At 45.0% G+C, this 19,892-nt stretch overlaps 1 protein-coding gene across 5 annotated transcripts in view; it reads left to right on the top strand.

Annotated features, from left to right (window-relative positions):
* The window catches only part of LOC119221097 (voltage-dependent T-type calcium channel subunit alpha-1I-like), a 116,189-nt gene extending 97,428 nt beyond the window's left edge, over positions 1 to 18,761 (top strand). The window contains exons 30-37 of one of the 5 annotated variants that reach the window (XM_062566323.1): positions 2,183 to 2,261; positions 3,178 to 3,299; positions 4,526 to 4,969; positions 9,086 to 9,235; positions 12,236 to 12,370; positions 14,233 to 14,434; positions 15,157 to 15,392; positions 15,628 to 18,761. In XM_062566323.1, the coding sequence (XP_062422307.1) occupies positions 2,183 to 2,261; positions 3,178 to 3,299; positions 4,526 to 4,969; positions 9,086 to 9,235; positions 12,236 to 12,370; positions 14,233 to 14,434; positions 15,157 to 15,392; positions 15,628 to 16,350 (2,091 nt within the window). In that variant the 3' untranslated portion in view covers positions 16,351 to 18,761. Of the gene's footprint in view, positions 1 to 2,182; positions 2,262 to 3,177; positions 3,300 to 4,525; positions 4,970 to 6,089; positions 7,463 to 9,085; positions 9,236 to 12,232; positions 12,371 to 14,232; positions 14,435 to 15,156; positions 15,393 to 15,627 lie in introns of those variants that run through there. The other 4 variants (XM_037477535.2, XM_062566325.1, XM_062566324.1 and 1 more) reach the window with 4 other exon arrangements.
* Positions 18,762 to 19,892: the final 1,131 nt, after the last annotated feature.

Below are 19,892 nucleotides of genomic sequence, written 5' to 3'. Positions count from 1 at the left end.
CGTACGACTCATTTGTCTAATCTACATCAAACCAATTAAAAAATATACCAATACCAAAGAGACTATTTACCGCCTCATATATTCCATACGTCCCAGTCAAAAGTACAAAGACGCAAAGGGAAACAGGTGTGAGGAAAGAACGGCAAGCAGAGGAGCGGGGGAGCAGATTCCTTGTGTCCTTTTCTATTGATCCCCCTCTCATTAACACTTAGCCCTTTGCTCCATCCCAAGAGCCCCGGTGAGGTAATTAAAACAGGCTAATTAGACATTTCCAGGAGGTCTCACTCTGTACATGTGTGTGTGTGTGCAGATTTAGGTACTGAAATGGTGTGATTGAAAGTGTTAGATTGAGCACAGCTTAAATGCACTGATAGATAGATGGTTTAAGACGTAAATAAATATGAATGATGGCACACGGAGACCGAAGTGAGGTACTGGAATAATGATTCATGAGATTTAACATGTAGCTAATCCAAGCAGTGTATGTATTAAATAGCCCGTGACGGGACACCGAGGTGTAATGACGTATCCACACGTTCGGACTGAATGGTCGAGGAAGCTCAGTCGATCATCGGCACATTAAGAGAAATGCGTTTTTCACGGCTTGTCTTTACAAAAGCAAAGCAAGACAAAGTAGTTTCACGCACCAGCGTTCTCCATTATCCTGTCCTCCCCAAATAATGCAAAATGGCTGCAACATTCACTCTCACTAATAGTACACATCATGTTGGTGCTACAGCTGTGCCAGTTGTTTTATCTCTTCTCTGGGATTGGATGAAAAAGAGTAGCCAGGGTGGCAGATGTCGACCCCACGTGGAACGTGCTTGGAAAGGCGTCAGAGTGTCCTGTGAAACCTTTTCTGGTTAGCTTTTGAAGATATGTCAAAAAAATAAACAAGTTTGTGGCCATTTGTTTTAGAAAATATGACCCATATGAATCGTAAAGCTCATGATTATTATCATCCTTCTGCAGCTCATTTTTATTCTCATCCTCTCTGTGGTAAACTATAATTACTGTAGATCGGCACCTCATGTTTATTTTATTTGAATCCTTTGTAGGGGTAAATCACAACTGCCATACCTCAGCAGCTCATGGTTATTTGTGTCTCGTATAGCATAAATGAATATTATATGCTGCACACAGTTCGATCAGCCCCCTGCATCCCGCATAGCGCCCCTTATGAATCACAGATTGTTGAATAGACCAAGCAGGGTACTTACTTGTTGATGTATTTGAGGCAAACCACAGAACACTCGCGTTTAGAATGATTATAGTTCTCCAAATGAAAAGGTTATATTGCAAGTACATCCGTTACCTTCAGACTGTCTGAACTCACCGGACTTTGCTGCCTTAAATGCGGCGTCGCTTGTCTCCGTCAAAAGTAAACTTGCATATTTCAATTGTAGACGCCGTCAAACATTTCTGTTGTGTGATTGTTCATTTTGCAATTCACTGCCTCTTGAAGCTCTTTTATTAAGTTTAGAATGGACTAAGTGAATCATATCAGGAAATTCATGTGAGTCAAATTGTGTTCCGGGTTTCCTTCTATCAATTATCATTGCATTGAATTTCAAAGGATGGAAGCAACCGTTTCAACCTTGAACTTAAGATAGATGATTGTAATTCCACGTTATGCTAGAAACGCAATACTCTGAAATCTCATTATAGTTCAATTTAAGACCAGGTCTTATTATCAAAGCTTTTCTTTTATAACTTAAGCATCATTAGAGACCCTCCTGCTTTGAACAGAGCTAAAAAGACTTTAACTCTGCTTTTTCAAATTAACTTTATTTGCGATGCGCCTCTGCCATGCCATCTCTTTAAAATAAGCTTACATAGCTGTAATGTGAATGCATTATTCTAAGACCAAATACTAGAAAGTAATGATCCGGTTCGAATGTTCTTTCCTTTCATAAACGGGTAGAGAGTCGCTGCAGATCACTTGGAGTGTAATTATAGTAACTATTTGTGCCATTGATTGTAGAAGTTAGCGGGGAATGGGAGCAGCCATGGGCCTTTTTTATAGTAGTCTTTAGGTCGTCTTGGCTATTGAGTACATCATTTAATAAGAGCTTAAAACATAGCCATGAAACTGTTGAGGTAGCACTCTGTTGATGAGTTTTATTTTTAATGTGTACATGGTAAGACGTTGTCCCCTGCGCTCTGTGTGTGTATCTTGCAGGTGGGTAACCTGGGCCTGCTCTTCATGCTGCTGTTTTTCATCTACGCCGCCTTAGGAGTGGAGCTGTTTGGAGAACTTGGTGAGTGCACCGGGATTGGGTCAAGCAAATACTTTTTTCTCCTCAGGGGAATAAAGTGTACGGTTCATGTACAGCTCATTTAAAAACAAGTCACATAAAGACTCAGTTTACCACAGATTGAGAAATACAGTGTGGGATATTAGATAATAATAAACAAATAAATCATCTAATGACTCAACTTAATAGAAGTCAATATATTCCATTTGTGACATTTGGCAATACTTAAATAAAACAAAGACAACATCACATCCATTGAAACTTATTTCATTGTAAAAAAAAAAAAACTTAAACTCTCCTACCCAACTCTCAAAAAAATGCTCTCATTTTGATTAACTCAACTTATGCATATAAAAGCAGGAGGTTTATAAACTTTATTATGAAAATCTCCTTATTTCCTCTCCATCCTTTATTCCTTTTCATCAATTCTGTCCCCTGCAGTCATTAGGGAATCAACCCACCCTCCAATATTCTGATACATAAGTACTGTCCTAAAATATCCACATTGAAGTTGGAAGATATTGCCTCTGAACTGTCACATTCCCCCTGTGTGCTGCAGCTGTAGCCCACGGCAACACTTCCTCCTATTGGAGAAGAGGATTAGTGGCAGATGCAAGGGTTCGCTTTCTTCACTCTTGAAACGATCCCAAAGATTCTGTTGGGATGTGAGCTCAGAGACAAACAGGGTGTTTGGTCGCGTTGCTGCTGCGTTGATAGCATAGCAGGCAGCTTAAGGACAAAAATGGCGCTTGGCCCAGCAGTTTCTTCGAAACAATGAAATGTGTTTGAAAAGTGTTGAGTGATCGAACTCACAAGTCTCTTCTTCTTTTGTTGTCCCCGTCTCCTTCCTGCTCCATTTTTCCTTATCCGTGATCCGCCTCCATCCACACCCCCCCCCCATCTAACTTTCAATCCTCAGTCTGTAATGAAGACTACCCATGTGAGGGTATGAGTCGTCACGCTACCTTTGAGAACTTTGGCATGGCCTTCCTGACCCTGTTTCAAGTCTCCACGGGCGACAACTGGAACGGCATCATGAAGGTACGCAGTGGCCTGCTTAACTCTTTGGGCTCAAGTCAATGGGAGGAAAAAAAAACAAAAAAAAAACGGAAACGCTGAAGAAGAGAATTTTCGTGAGACGGCGCTCTGAGGCAAACTCGCTCCCATCCGCTCTTCCACTCTCGTGCTGCTCTGATGATTGGCAAGTGTGCTTGCTCAGCACCGGCAGCACAGATTTCCTCACTGATAGACGGGGAGATTGACTGTGCCTCATTACACACACACACACACACACAATACCAATTTACCCCAGACACACATCTTCTCCCAGCCGCAACTTTCACAGCTCCCCTCCGCACTCTGAGGGCTGCGAGGGGGGGGCAAAGGAGATTATGCGTGTCGTGAGGCGTGGACCATTAAACACACACTAGACTGTGTGTGTGTGTGTGTGTGGGAGGGGGGGGTTACATGTGTAACCTCTCAGAGTAAATCTCTGTCATTTTAGCTGTCAAATTACTACCTGGGGCTGTGAGGCAGGAATATCTGCTTTGGTTCAGCGAGAAGAGCCAGAGTGACGGGAGGGAGAGTCATGAGGGGGGGGGGGGGGGGGGAGGAGGGGTTAAAGGAACTGACCGATGAAAAAAATAGGTGAAGCAAACGGAGATTTGAAAGGAATGATGTACAGAAAAAAGATGGGGAAAATAGAGTGTAAATGCCAAATTAGACAGAAAAAACGCTTCTGCTCGGAGGGCTAAAGTTGTTACAGAGATTTGTGTACTTTGTGCACTCCAGATAACACTTTGTCACTTTGGCTCTGCACTGACTGAACTCGACCGAGCGCGTGTTCACCGCAGTGCAAAATCACTAGAAGAGAGGGGCCCCTGCTGTTTTGAACCAACGCAAAACAATTACGTGTGCGATGATTATACAAGTTGTCGCGCATACAAAGAGCCCTGTTAACAATTCAGTCCTCTGACTAAAACATTTTCAACACGATTCCCAAGTTCCGTTTGTAGCGCTGGTGCTGCTGAGCTCACAGCATTGTAAAGATCACATTTAGATCTTGACTTTCTCCTTCTCTGCATTCTATAGATTTACAAAATCCTGAGTTGTTTCCGTCAAGTAGGTGATCGCGTCAGTAGATTTATAAAGCGTCATCCAAAAACATTTCTACCCCTTTTAGCTTCTCTTTTTTTTTCTCTCCCCCCATCCGGCCTTTATCCTGAGCTTCTTTTTTCTTCCTCATCTCCTCCCTCTATCGACTCCAGGACACATTGCGGGAGTGCCCACCGGACCACGGCACGGATGTGGACTACGCCTGCAACCCGAGCCTCCAGTTCATCTCGCCCATGTACTTTGTCTCCTTCGTGCTCACCGCCCAGTTCGTGCTCATCAACGTGGTGGTGGCCGTGCTGATGAAGCACCTGGACGACTCCAACAAGGAGGCCCAAGAGGAGGCGGAGATGGATGCGGAAATTGAGCTGGAGCTGGCCCAGGGCACCCTCTGTTGCATGGGCGCCCCCGGCTGCGGGGGTGCGAGGGCGGACAAGGGACTGGTGGAGGCCGGACCGGGAGGCCCGGCGGGGGGAGGTGACAGAGGCTGTGGAGAGAGGGCAGAAGGAGTGCGCAGGATGCTTCATTCAGCCGGCAGTGCGCGCTCCGGAGCGTACAGCTCCCGCGACTCGGGCCGAGCGCTGTATTCACCAGCACAAGTGAGTGTGTGTATTCAGCATTTGTTGTGTGGGTGTGTGTGTGCGAGAAGGTGTGTTTTTTTAACTAAGTGTGAAAGTTCAATTTTTTCATCGGTGTGCCTATGCAAGTAAGTATGTGCAGAATCGGGTTGGTGGACTAGTTTCAGCCTCCTCAGATCCGCTTAACGCTGCGTCGTCCAAATCTCTCTGTAAAGTTTCAAAAATTCTGATTTAAAACCTGCATCCTCTCATCGTCTTTCCAGAAACATCGATCACACAATTAGAGGATATACAATATGTATTAAGGGTTTATGGAAAGCGTAATGCAGTCCAGATGGTCTTAATACATTGTAAACCAGCTTTCAAGCAATTCTTCTAAATTGTTGTAATAATTGCTTGATAATTTAAAGTATGCCGGGTGAAAACATCAGCTTGTCAGTTTGCTTCTCTTAACACAGTATCAATAAATTAGTTCATGCAAAGAAAATGACATATTTGATTCAGAAACTGGAATAATACAAAAGGGATGAACAATGTGGCAGTAATTTCTGTGCAGTGTTTGAATGGCGCTGACATGAGAGAATCATTGCTGTGTTTCCTGTTGGGAAATTGACTGACCGTCCTCTTACTCATCTCTTTTGCATAATGGGTTTTACTGTTATTCATTTCTCTTTTACACAAATTGTGAGAAGGGAAAGACGGAAAGGAAGGTTAAACATTTACACGCTAATTTCAAAATTGGACAATTACAGTATATTATAATATAATAAATGTGAAAACATTAGGCTGGAATTAAAGGCTGGATTTTATCAAATGAACAAATGGATATTAGAAAGTCAAAGCTGAGCCATGTTTTTCAACCCTATATGTGTGCGCCCCACTGTAGTCATAGCAACCCATGTCGACAGCAATGAGAGGTGAACAACTTGAATTGCTTTCTCACTGAAGTTTACACTTAATCTTTACTAACTTGTCAGTGCTTACATTGAGACTACGAGTATTAGGAACATTTTAATTTAATTTATATATTTTTAAAAAGGCTTTTGGTACACCTGCACATTGTGTGTGTGTGTGTGTGTGTGTGTGTGTGTGTGTGTGTGTGTGTGTGTGTGTGTGTGTGTGTGTGCGCGTGCGTGAGTAGATGGTCTCTCCTTTCTACTGGCACTCTGACGGCAGAGAGGAACGCTTCCATTATGGAATCTCCGATGATAGTCTCACGTGGCCGCTCAGAGGCACGCGTAAAGATGACTCACCGGCCGCCACAGAGAGACTCTCACCCTCGCAGAGCTAAAGTTGGCCGAGTGGAGTCATTTTTAGCTCCGTGTGACAAAGAAACCCACCGCAGACCAGCAAGAACACACTGGCATCAGCCTCCCCCCCCTCTCTCTCCCTCTCTCTCCCTCTCTCTCCCTCTCTCTCTCTCTCTCTCTCTCTCTCTCTCTACCTCATTCTCGGTCTCTCGAGTGGTCCCGAAAAACTTTGGGATATCTTCTCCTATGGTGCCTAGATATTTTGTGATAACTCATGTTATCAGAAGCTACAGCGAACAAATACAAATTGAATTTCCATGAGACATTATACTAGAAACATAAATCTTGGTTTGAATCAGAATTTCTTAGTCATCCACACGCTGTGACATTTGGGTTTGAGGAGAATTCAATGTACATTCCACAATGTGCCACCGAAGGGATTCTTGTCTCTGTGGTGAAACATATTGCAAAGTGAGGCGACACTGTGAGAAGTCGACACACACAGGAGGGGGCGTGGGGGGGGGGGGGAGGAGTAGGAGGGGAGATAATAACAGTGCCGGAGACGGTCAGATAGACGGAGTAATTAATTTCATCCCTCGCGCTCAACTTCCATTCCCAGTAGACGTGCCCCATTGTTGCCCACTAATACAGTTATTAATGGAGGCCACCGCAGTCTATCCAACATGTTTTTTTTTTTTTTTTATCAAGCTCTCCACCTACACGGAATGGATTATCTTGGGACCGTCTGTTTTTTCAGCTTTACTGCCTTTTTTCTTCTTTCTGTTTTTTTATTCGTGCCAAAATGCAGCAGTAGAACACTGTTTCATAAACCAGCATCATTTGGGTGTATTTATAATGCAGGGCGCACAGTAACCCATCTCTTGATCCAGCCACGAGTGACTGTAACATAAGCGATTGAGTCAGAAAAGTGGGTTTGCATAAGATACCTAAGTATAGTCCGATAAGCATTGTTGTAAAAATACGTGGTGTGGGGATTGAAGAGGAGTGACCTTGTTTCAGAGTAGTTTTTGGGATACTTGTGCTGATATAACACCGTTTTTCTGGCTGTTATGAATGTGCTCCAGTCAGGCAAAAGACATTTAATTCATTTACCAATTCAAATACCAGTTACCTGCCGGAAAACACAGGAATCCATTTCTTTCCTACTAAATCGGCTGCAGGGAAAACCAATGTGGCAGATGAGATTCCAGCAACGAGGAATCATTCAAGTCACAGAAAATTCTCAGAGTGACTCTGAATCTAAATTACCCAGAGCACAAAGCGAAAGCTTAAATCTTCAATTGTTTCAACGAGGTATTAAACAGCCCAATTAAGGTGATAATACCGTAGCACCACTCTCGGTGCTCAAGGCTTTGATGATACAATTATAATAAAGTTACTTGGCTAACGTGGGTGTGGAGTCATATTATTGAAGGTCCTTACACCAAAAGCTAATTGTGTTTATCCCCTAAAGGCCAATGAAGTATGAGAGGGCGGGTTCTGTTCTTGTTCATATGTACATGTAGCGCCCCCTAGCTGTCCTGGCTTTGTTAAAGGAGTGCGCTGCCCGAATTCTTAACTATTTAATTTATATAATCAATACTAGGTTACTACACTGTTATCCCTATTATTTTAGCACCTTATCACACCAATTATTTAGGAAGACATACCACGTACACAATAGAATACATTTAACCTTTTACTTGACATGGGATTCACAAATACACATAAAATAACACTCAAACATTAGGCTTCTGTCCAACCATTATTTATCTAAGCCGGCAGGTAACTAACTAATATACATAAACCAAACGTGGGTACCCAATCAATTGTCCACTGTACGGTGCAGGCCTGTTGCGCGGGGGAGGGAGCGGGGAAGCCTCCTAATAAGAAAAATGGCTACTTCGCGCCAAAGTGCCCCCCGAAAAGGAAACACTCACTCGTCCTCCTCACGGTGTTGGCGAGTCGGAATCGGGGCTGGCGTCGCAGACGTCCGTAGCGGTGTTGGTCCCTCCAGATCCGCGAACCGATGGTTAAAAGAGTGGCCGGGTTGGATACTCTCTCTCCCTCTCGTGCAGGTCCGGATCTCCCAAGCTAAAGCCTGGCTCACTCCGCTATTGCCGCCGCGGTCCTATAAGCGGCGCGGATCTCTATCCGAGTTCCGTTACACAAAACAAAACCAACGTAGCGCAAATCGTGCAGATATTGCTATCTTTTCTAGTGGAGAGTCACTCGCCGTTCCGCTCGTTAATCCCTCGACTATCTCACTTTACGCTGTCTTGTTATTGTCCGTCATCCTTCTTCGTATCCCCTTCTTCTTCTTCCCTCTTTTCTCGTCCTCTTCCCTCTTCCTCTTCTTCTTTTTTTCGTGTTTTCCCTTCTTCTTCTTCTCTCCCTCTTTTCTGATTGGAGTACTATCCCTTCAATTAATACAATGTTTAAACATGCTCAACATTAACTACAATAACAAACACACAAATAAAATACAATCATTCCAAGATACAACCCAATTGGCCATAGGGCTACATCCATCACCCCCAGCTTGAGAGCGTGTTTCAGGGAAGAATGAATTAAGGCTTTGTGTAAAATGGACACGGATGAGGGTGGAATGTGCACACGTGTGACCGTGTCCAGTTTTGTGTGAGTACATTTTGAAGCATACCTCTGTGTGTACACTGACATTTGTATAACCCTACTCTGGTTTATGCATTTCCCTGCGTGTTCTCTGTCCTCGCATGTCCGCATGTGCACATGTTTGCACCTGCGTGCAATACTGGTCTGCTGGCCTGCGTCTCGTGTGCGTCTGCGTGTATGTCTGCGTGGTGTGTGTGTGTGTGTGTGTGTGTTTGTGTGGTTGCGCGTGTGTATGTGTGTGAATGTGTTCCAGGAGAGCCAATGGCTGGACAGCGTATCCCTTCTAATCAAGGATACACTGGAGGGGGAGATGCTGATGATCGACAACCTCTCCGGTTCTGTTTTCCACCACTATGCTTCTCCTCCACCCCTCTGCAGAAATTGCAAGGGTCATCCACACGAGGTACGGCCATGAATAGATACTGCATATACACAACCACACACACACACACACACACGCAAGAGGGTAGCACGCGGACTCTGCACCCCTCCTCACTCTCTGTTTCTGTGGCTCTTTGGCTCCACAGCTGTGAGAGAGAGAGAGAGAGAGAGAGAGAACCACGTTGAGCTGACGATTCAGGGGCCAAACTCAACATGAACTGGGTATTCATACAGCAGTGTATTTGAAAAACCAACAAAAAAACAGGCTTGATTCGTCTTGTTTTGCGATTCTTGTTCATGAACCATCTGCGCATTGAACCTCTGAAATGCATTCATGTACTTACAGATACCAGAGACCAAAATGGGATGTTTCTTGTTGTCAAATGTAATATTTTGTGGACATAGATAATCGCAAAGACTCTGGCTCTGGGATGCTCGGTAAACATGGCCCGAAGGGCTCGGGTGAAAATACTGGATGGAAATCCATTTACACCTGGATGTTAGCCCCAGTTGTGAATATAAAATCTGAGAAATAAGACTGAAAGACACATACTGTATCTCCCTAAGCACACATAAAATATATATACACATGCAAAAAATATACTGAAGACTGTATATGAAAACATATAGTGTATACACACATATGCACACAGGGGGCATCATTCATGAACATGCACAACAAACCCATGATGTCCGGGGAGCTGATTATGTGCATGCACTTTTGCAACAAGAAAGCACATGTTAACATGCATTTGCACGTACTTCCATAGAAACAGACAAGCAGAGGGCTTCATTCATCGCAGGAATCTGATTGAATAGGAAGTGTTTTGCTGAAGATCATGCTTTTTAAAGCTCGTCAACTATTGTATGTTTTATTATTTTATAGTATGACACGGGATTTCAGCACTTAATTGATTCCATAACTGCATAAATGTGGATTAATGAGGCCCGTTGCATGCATACACACATGCAACCCTTCCTGATATGCATGCCGATGTGCACGCACTCTTTTTTACTTGCATTTTGAGTGTATTTTGTGCTCAGGAGATCCTGCGTTAAAACACACTCACAAACATCCTGTGCCAGCGTTGTCCGTCTCAATGACAAAGGGCAGTGGGTCCGCTCGGGAGAAGCAATAACTGGGCTCTACACCTCCTCACCTGTCGGCCCTGCTTTTGTTGCCTGTCTGCAGATGCTGTCAACCCATCAATCCTCCTTTCCATACTTCTTCTTCACATCAGTCGCTCCGCCCCTCTGGCTGTCCCTCCATCTATCTCCAATGTATTGTATCTAACGCTTTGCTGTTGTCGTTCATTTCCAAATGTCCTTTTAACCACCAGACTGGCGTATTGTTTGTGTGGATGTGAGCGAGAGAGCTGGTGTCGGGGTGCTCCTCTCACCGCTGTGAGTTCTGTACGGCGGCTTTGTGTCTAAAGGAGCGGGAGGGAGCCTGTGGTGGACAGCAGGAGGCCTGTGGCCCGTTTGTGTTGCAAAGAATCGTCTGGCTGCTGGTGTTTCCTGAGTTTTACATGAATTATTGCCCACACTTTACCACGTCCACGCGGGGGTCTTGCAATGTGCTCGTGAGATTTGAGCCGTGCTTAATCCCTCACCATATTACATTGCCCCCCGCGATGCTGAATGAAACAGGGCGTTGCCTCTTTTCTCAAAGACTGGGGTGGACACTTTCAAATGGTTTTCAAAAAGTCGGCTTACCTCGAAAGCACCTCCTACTGTACCTTTTTTTGTTGTTGTTGTACCAGGAGCCTGGTAAACAGAAAGAACTACACAAAAAGGAAGGCTGTATTTTGCATTACCTGCTGATGAACCAGTCGATGAGTCACATGGACCTTTTTTTGAAGCTATTCGCAGCGCGCCGGAGCAAATCAGCCGATACGTTACGGTCAAATAACAGCATTAGGGATGGCCGATATACCGGGAGAAAACGTAAAAACTCCAAAGTGCTCCCTTAAATGAATTAGTTTCAATGCAATGCATATGCTTTGCTTCCTTGCTTCATTCCGCCTCACCTCTCTCTGGCTCTCTCTCTCTCTCTCTCCTCCCTCTTCGTGCAATGATAATTTACCGCTGCGCATTGGCTGTGGTTCATTCTCTATGATCCTCTTTGTCTTTCTCACGGTTAAGGTATCGCTAACAGGCCTCACTCGATTGGATTTCATCGGGCCCTTCTTAAATGCGCTCTGGCTTTTTATTGCTGCGTCTGGTTAAAGAAACGCCTATTGAACCCTGAATTCCACTCTGGCTAAACCGTGCGCAGAATGTTGAGGAATTGTGCTGCCGCGGGAAGTCGGAGAAGAGTGTCAGCCGACAAACTCTCGCTCTCTCAGAAGACTCATAGCGGAGCGATGATTTAAAACCAATTGGGGAGCCATTGTGAGCTGAGTTACCTGATGAAAGACGAAAGAGAGAGAGGTATCAGCAGCTGGTGTAATCATTCTGTGATTGTTGTAAATCAATCAGACTCAGTTTGCTATAAGGGCACTCTGGATGGGGAAAGATATCATTTATTCACTCCACCTTACATATACATGCAGAGACTGCTGGTGATTCCAACAAAAACATAACTATTACCTGCCTTAACGTACCAATTCCCTTTTGCCCTCTCCTTCAGCCTCTCTCTTCACCTTTTTTGTTGGATAATCATAACAGGGTGATGGTGTTACTTCTTGAAATCTCTCCCCCTGCTCTTTCTACAGACAGCTGCCCCAGCTTTTTGACCACTTGTCAACACCTGGTGAAGCGTATCGAAACTTGGGGGAGGTTTTACCCATCCTGTCTGTGTAGCTCACATCGGCCTAAAAGAGATACCGAGTAAAGAAAGGAGCCATGCTGAGACGTCACGTCTGATCCTATAGAAATGTATTATCTGTGTACACAAAGGTGTAAGAAACCAAAGCCGAGGTTGTTGTGAACCCTAGAATAAATTATGCCACATGTTAACCACCCATTGATTAACATTATGAATTCTAAAACGAATAACACAGGTACGTTTTCGTAGCAGATCAGGATGGCGGAGATTGAGCAGGCGTCGTTGAAGTCGGAGCAGCTGTCGGACAAGTCTTCGTCCCCCGCTCTGCCGGACGACCTCAGCCTGGACGAACACACGGCCTACCAGCTGCTGGCGCGAGAGGGGAAGGTGGGTGTGAGTTTCGGTGAGGAGTCCTCTGCCTGATGGGTGCCGATATGCATCGATCACGAGGATGGCTCGTTTTCTGTGAGGCCAAGATGAAAAACGGTGTTTAGTTATTGGTTTATTTGATAGGGGGACAGTGCACATTCCTGGGAAATGTTCAATGAAAAAGGCAATTTTTCATCTGTGTGAGTAAATCAAAATTCATACCCAAAAAAAGTGACACCCGGGCTTTGATCGGTGGTCATACTGTGCTTTACTGCTCCAGGAATCCTGAGAAAATGATGATCATCGCAGTTCTAACTATTAGACTATAAAGATCTGCTTCATTGTCTGCACCAGGGTACGTTAGTGGGGCTGTATACGTCTAATTTACACAAAATGTTGCGGGATATTCAATTTGTTGGTGTGAACCACACATTTACCGTGGTTTACTTCTAGTATGCCCACTATCTTGATCAGCACACCGGAACTTGGTCACACTCCCTCGGGAGGAGGAGCACAAAAAAGTTCATTGGTCATTTTCTCCTTCTCATTTTAACACAAAACAAACAGCCATTAAAAAATCTATTTTCATGGCTTTGCTGCAGGCTGCCTCGTAAATTACAGGAACCGTATCTCTTCCTCTCTGTGTATCACTGGAAACTATCTTGCCTTTGAAGAATCCACAGTCTCTTCTCATGAATAAAACTAGGCTGTTCCCAGTTGCTGTCCTGGGTGGCTCTCACACGTCCCTCCCCTACACTCACCCCCCCTTCTTTTTCGATTTTATCTTTCATGCTTGTCCCTTCTCAGTGCTACCCCTCGGGTAATTGCACACCTTCCCTGCACCTCGCTCTAGCCCTTCTATCTCCATCCCTCACCATGCGTCCCTCCCAGAAATCCTGGGCTGTAATGGGGTAATGCTCCTTGGTTCTGGATAGCCAGATAAGCCTGCTGGCCTCAAGCATGGCGGAGAAACACTGCTCATTAGAAGAGTGGGAGAATAGTGAGGGGGGGAAGATAAGGCAGAAGGTGAGAAAAGATCTGAGTTAAGGGATTTTATTTGTCCAAAACTGTTTGTGAAATAAGAGAGAGAGTGTGTGTGTGTGTGTGTGTGTGTGTGTGTGTGTGTGTGTGTGTGTGTGTGTGTGTGTGTGTGTGTGTGTGTGTGCGCGTGTGTGCGTGCATGCATGCGTGCTGTGTGAGGCTTGTATAGGTGTGGCTCTGTGTTTGAAAGGGAGCTGTTCAGGGGCTTCGACTGAATGAGTCTGAGATGCAGTAATACACAATTATAGTGTAAGCGCGAGAGCATGCACATACATACATGCACAAACACACTCAAATTATTCTGCGGTCCCTACATGATGGTAATTAAAGAGCTTGCAGAGCTGAGCTCCTGCCTTAATCTACCTCCTGCTTCCCGCTTGTTGCAGCCGTCACACACACTGACTCATTCATAACAAACATTTATTGTTACAATATCTAACATGACAATAACTGACTGTGTCGGCTTATAATCAGGCTCCACCCATTTCACTAGCACTGAAATGAAAAGCTTGAGAGATGATGTTAAACCGAGGCCATGTTTGACATGGACAGGATGCCACAGGGGCTGCATTTTGCTCTACTCATTTTCTATCAGACTCAGTCCAGATGTTTTTGCCTGACAAAATATAATGGTTATCTCTAACTTAAATTGTACTTTTAATTTGTTTTTTTAACTGATTTTAGTAAAATCCTTTTACAGCAAATAAATCATCTATGTTTTATTTTGAACCTTTTCATTTTTCATTCTCTTTTCTATTGAAAACAAAATACACAACCTGCCCTGGGTACTCATTGGAAAAGACGCTTTCTTCAACGTCAGATCATCTGTTCTATTCTAGGGAAGGTGCAGCAGTGACTCCCACAGCTCAGAAGAGGCCGGAGGTGGAGGAAGTCTATCAGGAGGCCACCAGACCCGGACCGTGGTGCAGAGCCAGGTGCAAGGGTCAGGCCAGCCCTGCCGGGCGCCCTGCGCTGGCCTCGAGGTGGAGACGGCACTGAAGGGGAAGGAGATGCTAACACACCAACCTCACTCTAGCCCTGGTGAATTAACCTGTACTGTATATGGTTAAATTTATTAATTTTGTTGCTGTATCCTGTGGGTTATATGGCAAAATATTTGTGATGTAGGTCATATGGATTTACCGTATTTTCACGACTATAAGGCGCACTGGATTATAAGGCGCACTTTCAATGAATCGCCTATTTTAGAACTATTTTCCTATATAGGGCGCACCGGATTATAAGGTGCATAGAATAGAAGATACTGCTGTAAAACGTTTTACTGGGATCCACTAGATCGGGCTGTGCTAAATCAACTTTCGTTCTTGATTAATGAAAACATTCTTGGCAAATGCTTTCGTGCATCTTGCACCGAGAGGCAGCGCTGGAACAGACGGTGGCGCCTCGCGGCAGACCGTCAGCTTGATCCCGAGATCCAACTACGAGCTTTTTAACTACAGCAGCTTTAATATACGCTGTTGGAGCTGGAATTACCGCGGCTGCTGGCACCAGACTTTCCCTCCAATGGATCCTCGTTAACTAGTATGGATCAACCAATTGATCCATATGTATATGGCGCACCGGATTATAAGGCGCACTGTCGTTTATTGAGAAAAAAAAATATTTCAAGTGCGCCTTATAGTCGCGAAAATACGGTAATTAAACAGGAGAAAAGTTGCGTAATGGATATTTACGAGAATAATGTTTGCCATCTATACATCGACACCAGGATTAAAATGGAAAGCGTGTATTCCCTTTTCAAGGTGGCGTTTCCAGCAGCAGCAACAAGGAAAGGACCAAAGGAGGAGTTGGAGGAGCCAGTGGCGTTTCTCCCCTTTTCAATCTGCCTGCAGAGTTCTTCCAGCCTGCAGGAGCAGCCATCCCAGCACCCCCTCGCAGTAAAAGCCTACGGTTGTCGAGGGGCCTTAGGCTGACCTCCCCAGACTCCTGGGCATCGCTGCGCTCCCCAGGAGCCCACAGCAAAATGCTCTGTACACAGGTAAGGGGAGGGGAAATACTCTTATGAATATTATTGCACATAGATAGTTTTCTTTGGAAAAGTCATTGCATTGATGTCGACAATGAAGCAATAAAAGAGGATATAAGTTTCTTCTTTTCTGGGTTAGAAATGGCCTGAATATGTTTTCTATTATGTAAAATAATTGTACATTCACATTTGAAATTCAAATTGCATTCATGGGCTTTCTATCTTTCTTCCTCCCTTCTGTCTCCAGTATCCGTCCCACAGTGACTCGTCCCTTGCTACTGGCAGCTCTGAAGGCAGCCTCCAGACCACCCTGGAAGAGGGACTGAGCTTCAGCATCTCTCCACCACAGAACTTAGAGTTGCCTTTGCCAACTGCTCCCCTGGCACACCCGTTGCCTGAAGACGACATTGCTACTTCCTCCCCTATCCGGACCCTGAGACCAAGGCCGAGCCCCTCATCAACCCTCACCCTCCAAGCCACCAGGGGCCACCAGCGAAGCCAGAGCAGCGGGCGAGGTAGCACCAGCCCGGGCTACGCGAGGGAAGACTCTATCGACCCTTCGGACGAGGACCTGGGCATAGGTATCGGATCGTCAATTGGCGGTTGTGGCTCCAGCCAAGCGGGCAACAGCGAACACTTGTCGGAGACGCTGAGCAGCTTGTCGCTGACATCGCTGCTGTCGCCCGGCTCCCTGGCGTACCCGGAAGGGGTGGTGAAGAAGTGCAACAGCACAGGCAGCCTGGACCAAGGGGGGATGCTGCTGCTGTCGTCGCGTCCCAGGGAGGGACGCCGGCAGATTCTGGGCATGGAGCTTATGGACCCGCAAGGCTTCTTGGCCAACCCCTGGACGGGGGTGTTAGTTGATACAGGAAGAGGAGAGGGACGGGTTGAAATGGGAGATGGCGAGCAAGGGTTCAAAGGGAAGAGCTCAAGCCAAACAACAGTCGGACCATGTCGGAAAAACAGATGAAACCCACTGTTCATTGTTATTTGTCTCTCCATTCCTTGGATCTAAACCCATAGCTGTCCCTCGGACTTTCTCTGCTTTCATCAGTAAGAGAAAGGCTTGATGACACATGATGTCCCGTTTTCCAAAGCCAAATCTTCATCGTACCTCCAATCCCTTTCTCCACATTTGTGACAAGCCCATATCCTATTTTGTGCTACCTGAGGGTGATTGGTTATAGCCTGCTGGTGAGGACGTGGCCTGAAGAATTAAGGCCTTATACCCTCTTGGAGGATGTACTGGTTGAAGATTATTCGTACCAGGGAGCCAATAGAATCAAAGACAGAAGAGCTTCAACTTGAAGACACAGGATAGAGCCTTGTTGTTGCTCAATTGTAGTTTGCTTTATGCTGTGCTGGCTTGGGTCCAAACTGAGATAGCTACCCATACAAACAAACACTGTTTTGATCGGTTAACGTCTCGGAGGCAGTGCAGCACGTGAGTGGGAGGAGGCTTGGAAAATGGCAGAATACTTGAAGGCGGAAGGAAGGCTGGGAAAGGAGAAGGCGGGTCGTTTGTTTGGCTGGGGAAGCAGAAAGCGGATCTAACGTCCATCTGCTCCGGCAGACGGAAACAACAAGTCATACTCACTCTGGCACGGGACCTTCCGCTGAGTTCAGAGTAAAACGCGAGGTGGAGGAGAGTTCAAGAGCGTGTGCTTAAAGTCTTTGTAGGAGCACTGCCTGAGGTCTGCGAAGGCTTGAATTGAATCATTCTCATCTCTTCCCCGTACCTCTGTTATTTTGAAACAGAAGACGGGTATTGACTGATCAAAGCGCCTTGCCTCTGCCAAGATAGTCTTGAGTGGCAGTGGAAAATGAAAAGAAATTGACAGATGCGCAGGTATAGCGGTGCTTGGAGTGATTTTTTTCCTTCTGTCTCCAACATCTCTCTCACTTTCTCACACAGAAAGAAATGAGTAAGAAAGGAAAGCTGGATGGAGCTTTACTTACACCATCAGAGGAAACAATTACGTGTGCATGGGCCAGCCTTGTGTGCACCAAAAAGAAATGGTTCACAGCTCCTTAATAAAGTGAAACTTCAAGCACACTCCATTGACACAACTTCTTCTCACCATGTTTTAAGGATTTGCGATGAATGGACAAACCCACACGAGTTGCTCGGGACTTTGACTGCATGATGGATTTGCATTTAACCAAGATTTTTTTAAATCTATATACAGAAGTGTATCAAGATGTCAATGTTGGGTGATAATGTGATTTCTATTCCACTATTTTTGTAGAAAAGAGAATAGGCACGTGCAAGTGTTACTTTGTCCCCAGTTCATTTAACCCAAACAATCTCTTTGATTCGTTGTCTAGGACTTTTTGTCTGCCAGTGGCTTCCAGTTTTATAATATTTTTTAATGTGTGGATGGTGTATAAAACAACAAAGCAAAAAATGTCAAACTCTGTGCGCTGAAGTGATTGCTCCCTCCGGCACATTCCTCCTTGGGAACCCCAGTTCCTCGTGGATTTCGTTTTTTCTTTCAAATGTTGGAGTCCAAAGGGGCCGACCAGAGATGGGAACAGCCATATTCACTCAGCACACGAGGATCGTTCGAGCTCACAGACATTCCTGGCTGAACACGGGGGAACTTTGTTTGCTTTTAGCCTCCAAAGCGAAAAACACAGACACGATTAGCATAAATCATCTTTATGAAAGCTTTAATTTTTAAAGTTGGACCACGACGTATTGATCATGGACAGTGTGTCTTAAGCATGGATTGCAATACAGTATGCTTTTTCTTGAAATGACACATCAATGCACTCATCATTTCGTCACACACACACACACACCCTCTATGTTGTAGCAACCTGTTCTCACACCATAGTTAGACATCAACAGCTGATACTGTAACGACAAACAAAACTCTGCATCTTTTAATGCAAGCTTGTTTTGGCCTCTGCCGCTTGATGAATTACTCCATCCAAAAAGGAGGTGATCATCTTAAGGCCTGATTTCTAGAGGTAGACTGTTGTGTCCCTTTTGTTTTAAACATTACCTTGTTTGTTTCTTTATTTCTCAAAAAGAATGAGGTGATGTGAGAACAACTGAGGGTTTTACCTTTTTATAATCATGCAAAATCACTTTGACGACTATGTTTCATCACATGGTGTTGGGTATTAGAGCGATGTTAAAGACAGTTGTGTAAGTGTATGCTTGTGTGCGTGTGTGTTTATGACTTCAGGTGAAGTGATGGCCTTTCCCTGAAGTGTCCTGTTTTGTCCAAGAAGGAAAACAACGAAGCAACCAAGGGCTGTTTTAGCTTCAAAGATATATCGTCCTATCTCTCCGAGACAAATCCTTGTGTCAACTGAATATGAAATCAAAGGTTAAAGCCTGACTACGCAGCAATAAATGTTCTATGTGGATGCCCTGAGTAAATGATGTCAATGTGATTTCTATCTCCTCAGAATGCTACAGTGTTCATTACCGTCTGTTTTTGTTTCTACTTGTCTGAACCGGCAACCAATCTGAGAGCCAGCCTGCCCTCTCAGGAACCAAACAGTAAAGAGATGAAATTGGAATTGGAGAACAGGAACAATTGAGATTATTGAACTCAGGTCAGGGGGAAAGTAACTTTTGAAAGATAGCTGTAAAGGTGTGCTCAGACTGAAGGCGGAGGAAATTTTCTCCTGGTTTTATTCACACAAATTTTACTGGTGGAGTGTTGATATGCTGCAGACAGCAAATGCACCCACGGTCCAGATGTTGGCTGTACAAACTTAACAATGCACCGACTGCTTCCGTGTGCGGAGTGTGCCTTTGTAAGTCATGTCTGAATCAGACCAATTTTCCATCGTCTGATGATATTTTTCTTCCTGTTGTTCCCCCCCCCCCCCCTCTTGTCTGTGTATGTTCACAGAGTGGAGTGCAATAGCTCTGGAGAAGCACACATTCTTTGTTAAAGATCCTACATTTTCAAATAGCAAATAGTTGTGCCACTCTACGTTGAAGTTTTATGCAATGACGCCGCTTCTAGAATGAGCTTTGCCTTCAGTCTGAACACACCTTAAGAGTGTACAATTCACATTTGTACATATCTTTGTATTTTGATCTGCATGTGTGCATTACTGCCAGTGACCATGATTATTATCATTAGTATGCATTTCATAAAATTGTACAAAGTTAAAGGGAATGCCCCAGTGATTTTTGACTGCTGCTATGAATCTACTAAAAACATCAGTCAAAGCCACAAAACAAATGTGTTTCTTCCTGCACACTATTAACAAGACATTCACATACACACACACACACAGCAGGACTAAGAGACTTCTTCAGACAGCTCGTCACCGGCAGCCTCGCCCAGCGGAGGAGCACGTTAGGCATGCACGCTGAACTCTGAGGTGTTGTTTACCTCACACCCCACGACCGGCCCGGCCGACCTCATGCAACCTCTCAAAACCAGCTCTCCCTGCAGGCCCACTTTGTCCTTCAAAGTGCCACGGCGGGAGGGCGGGGGCGTGCGCGGCGAGCGTGCGCGTAGCCCCAAGACTGTGAGA

The sequence above is a fragment of the Pungitius pungitius genome, chromosome 12 (genome assembly GCF_949316345.1).
Source record: "Pungitius pungitius chromosome 12, fPunPun2.1, whole genome shotgun sequence".
NCBI classification, from domain to species: domain Eukaryota; kingdom Metazoa; phylum Chordata; class Actinopteri; order Perciformes; family Gasterosteidae; genus Pungitius; species Pungitius pungitius.
Note: the sequence above shows the minus strand (reverse complement) of the source record. Positions and strands in the feature narration are given on the sequence as shown.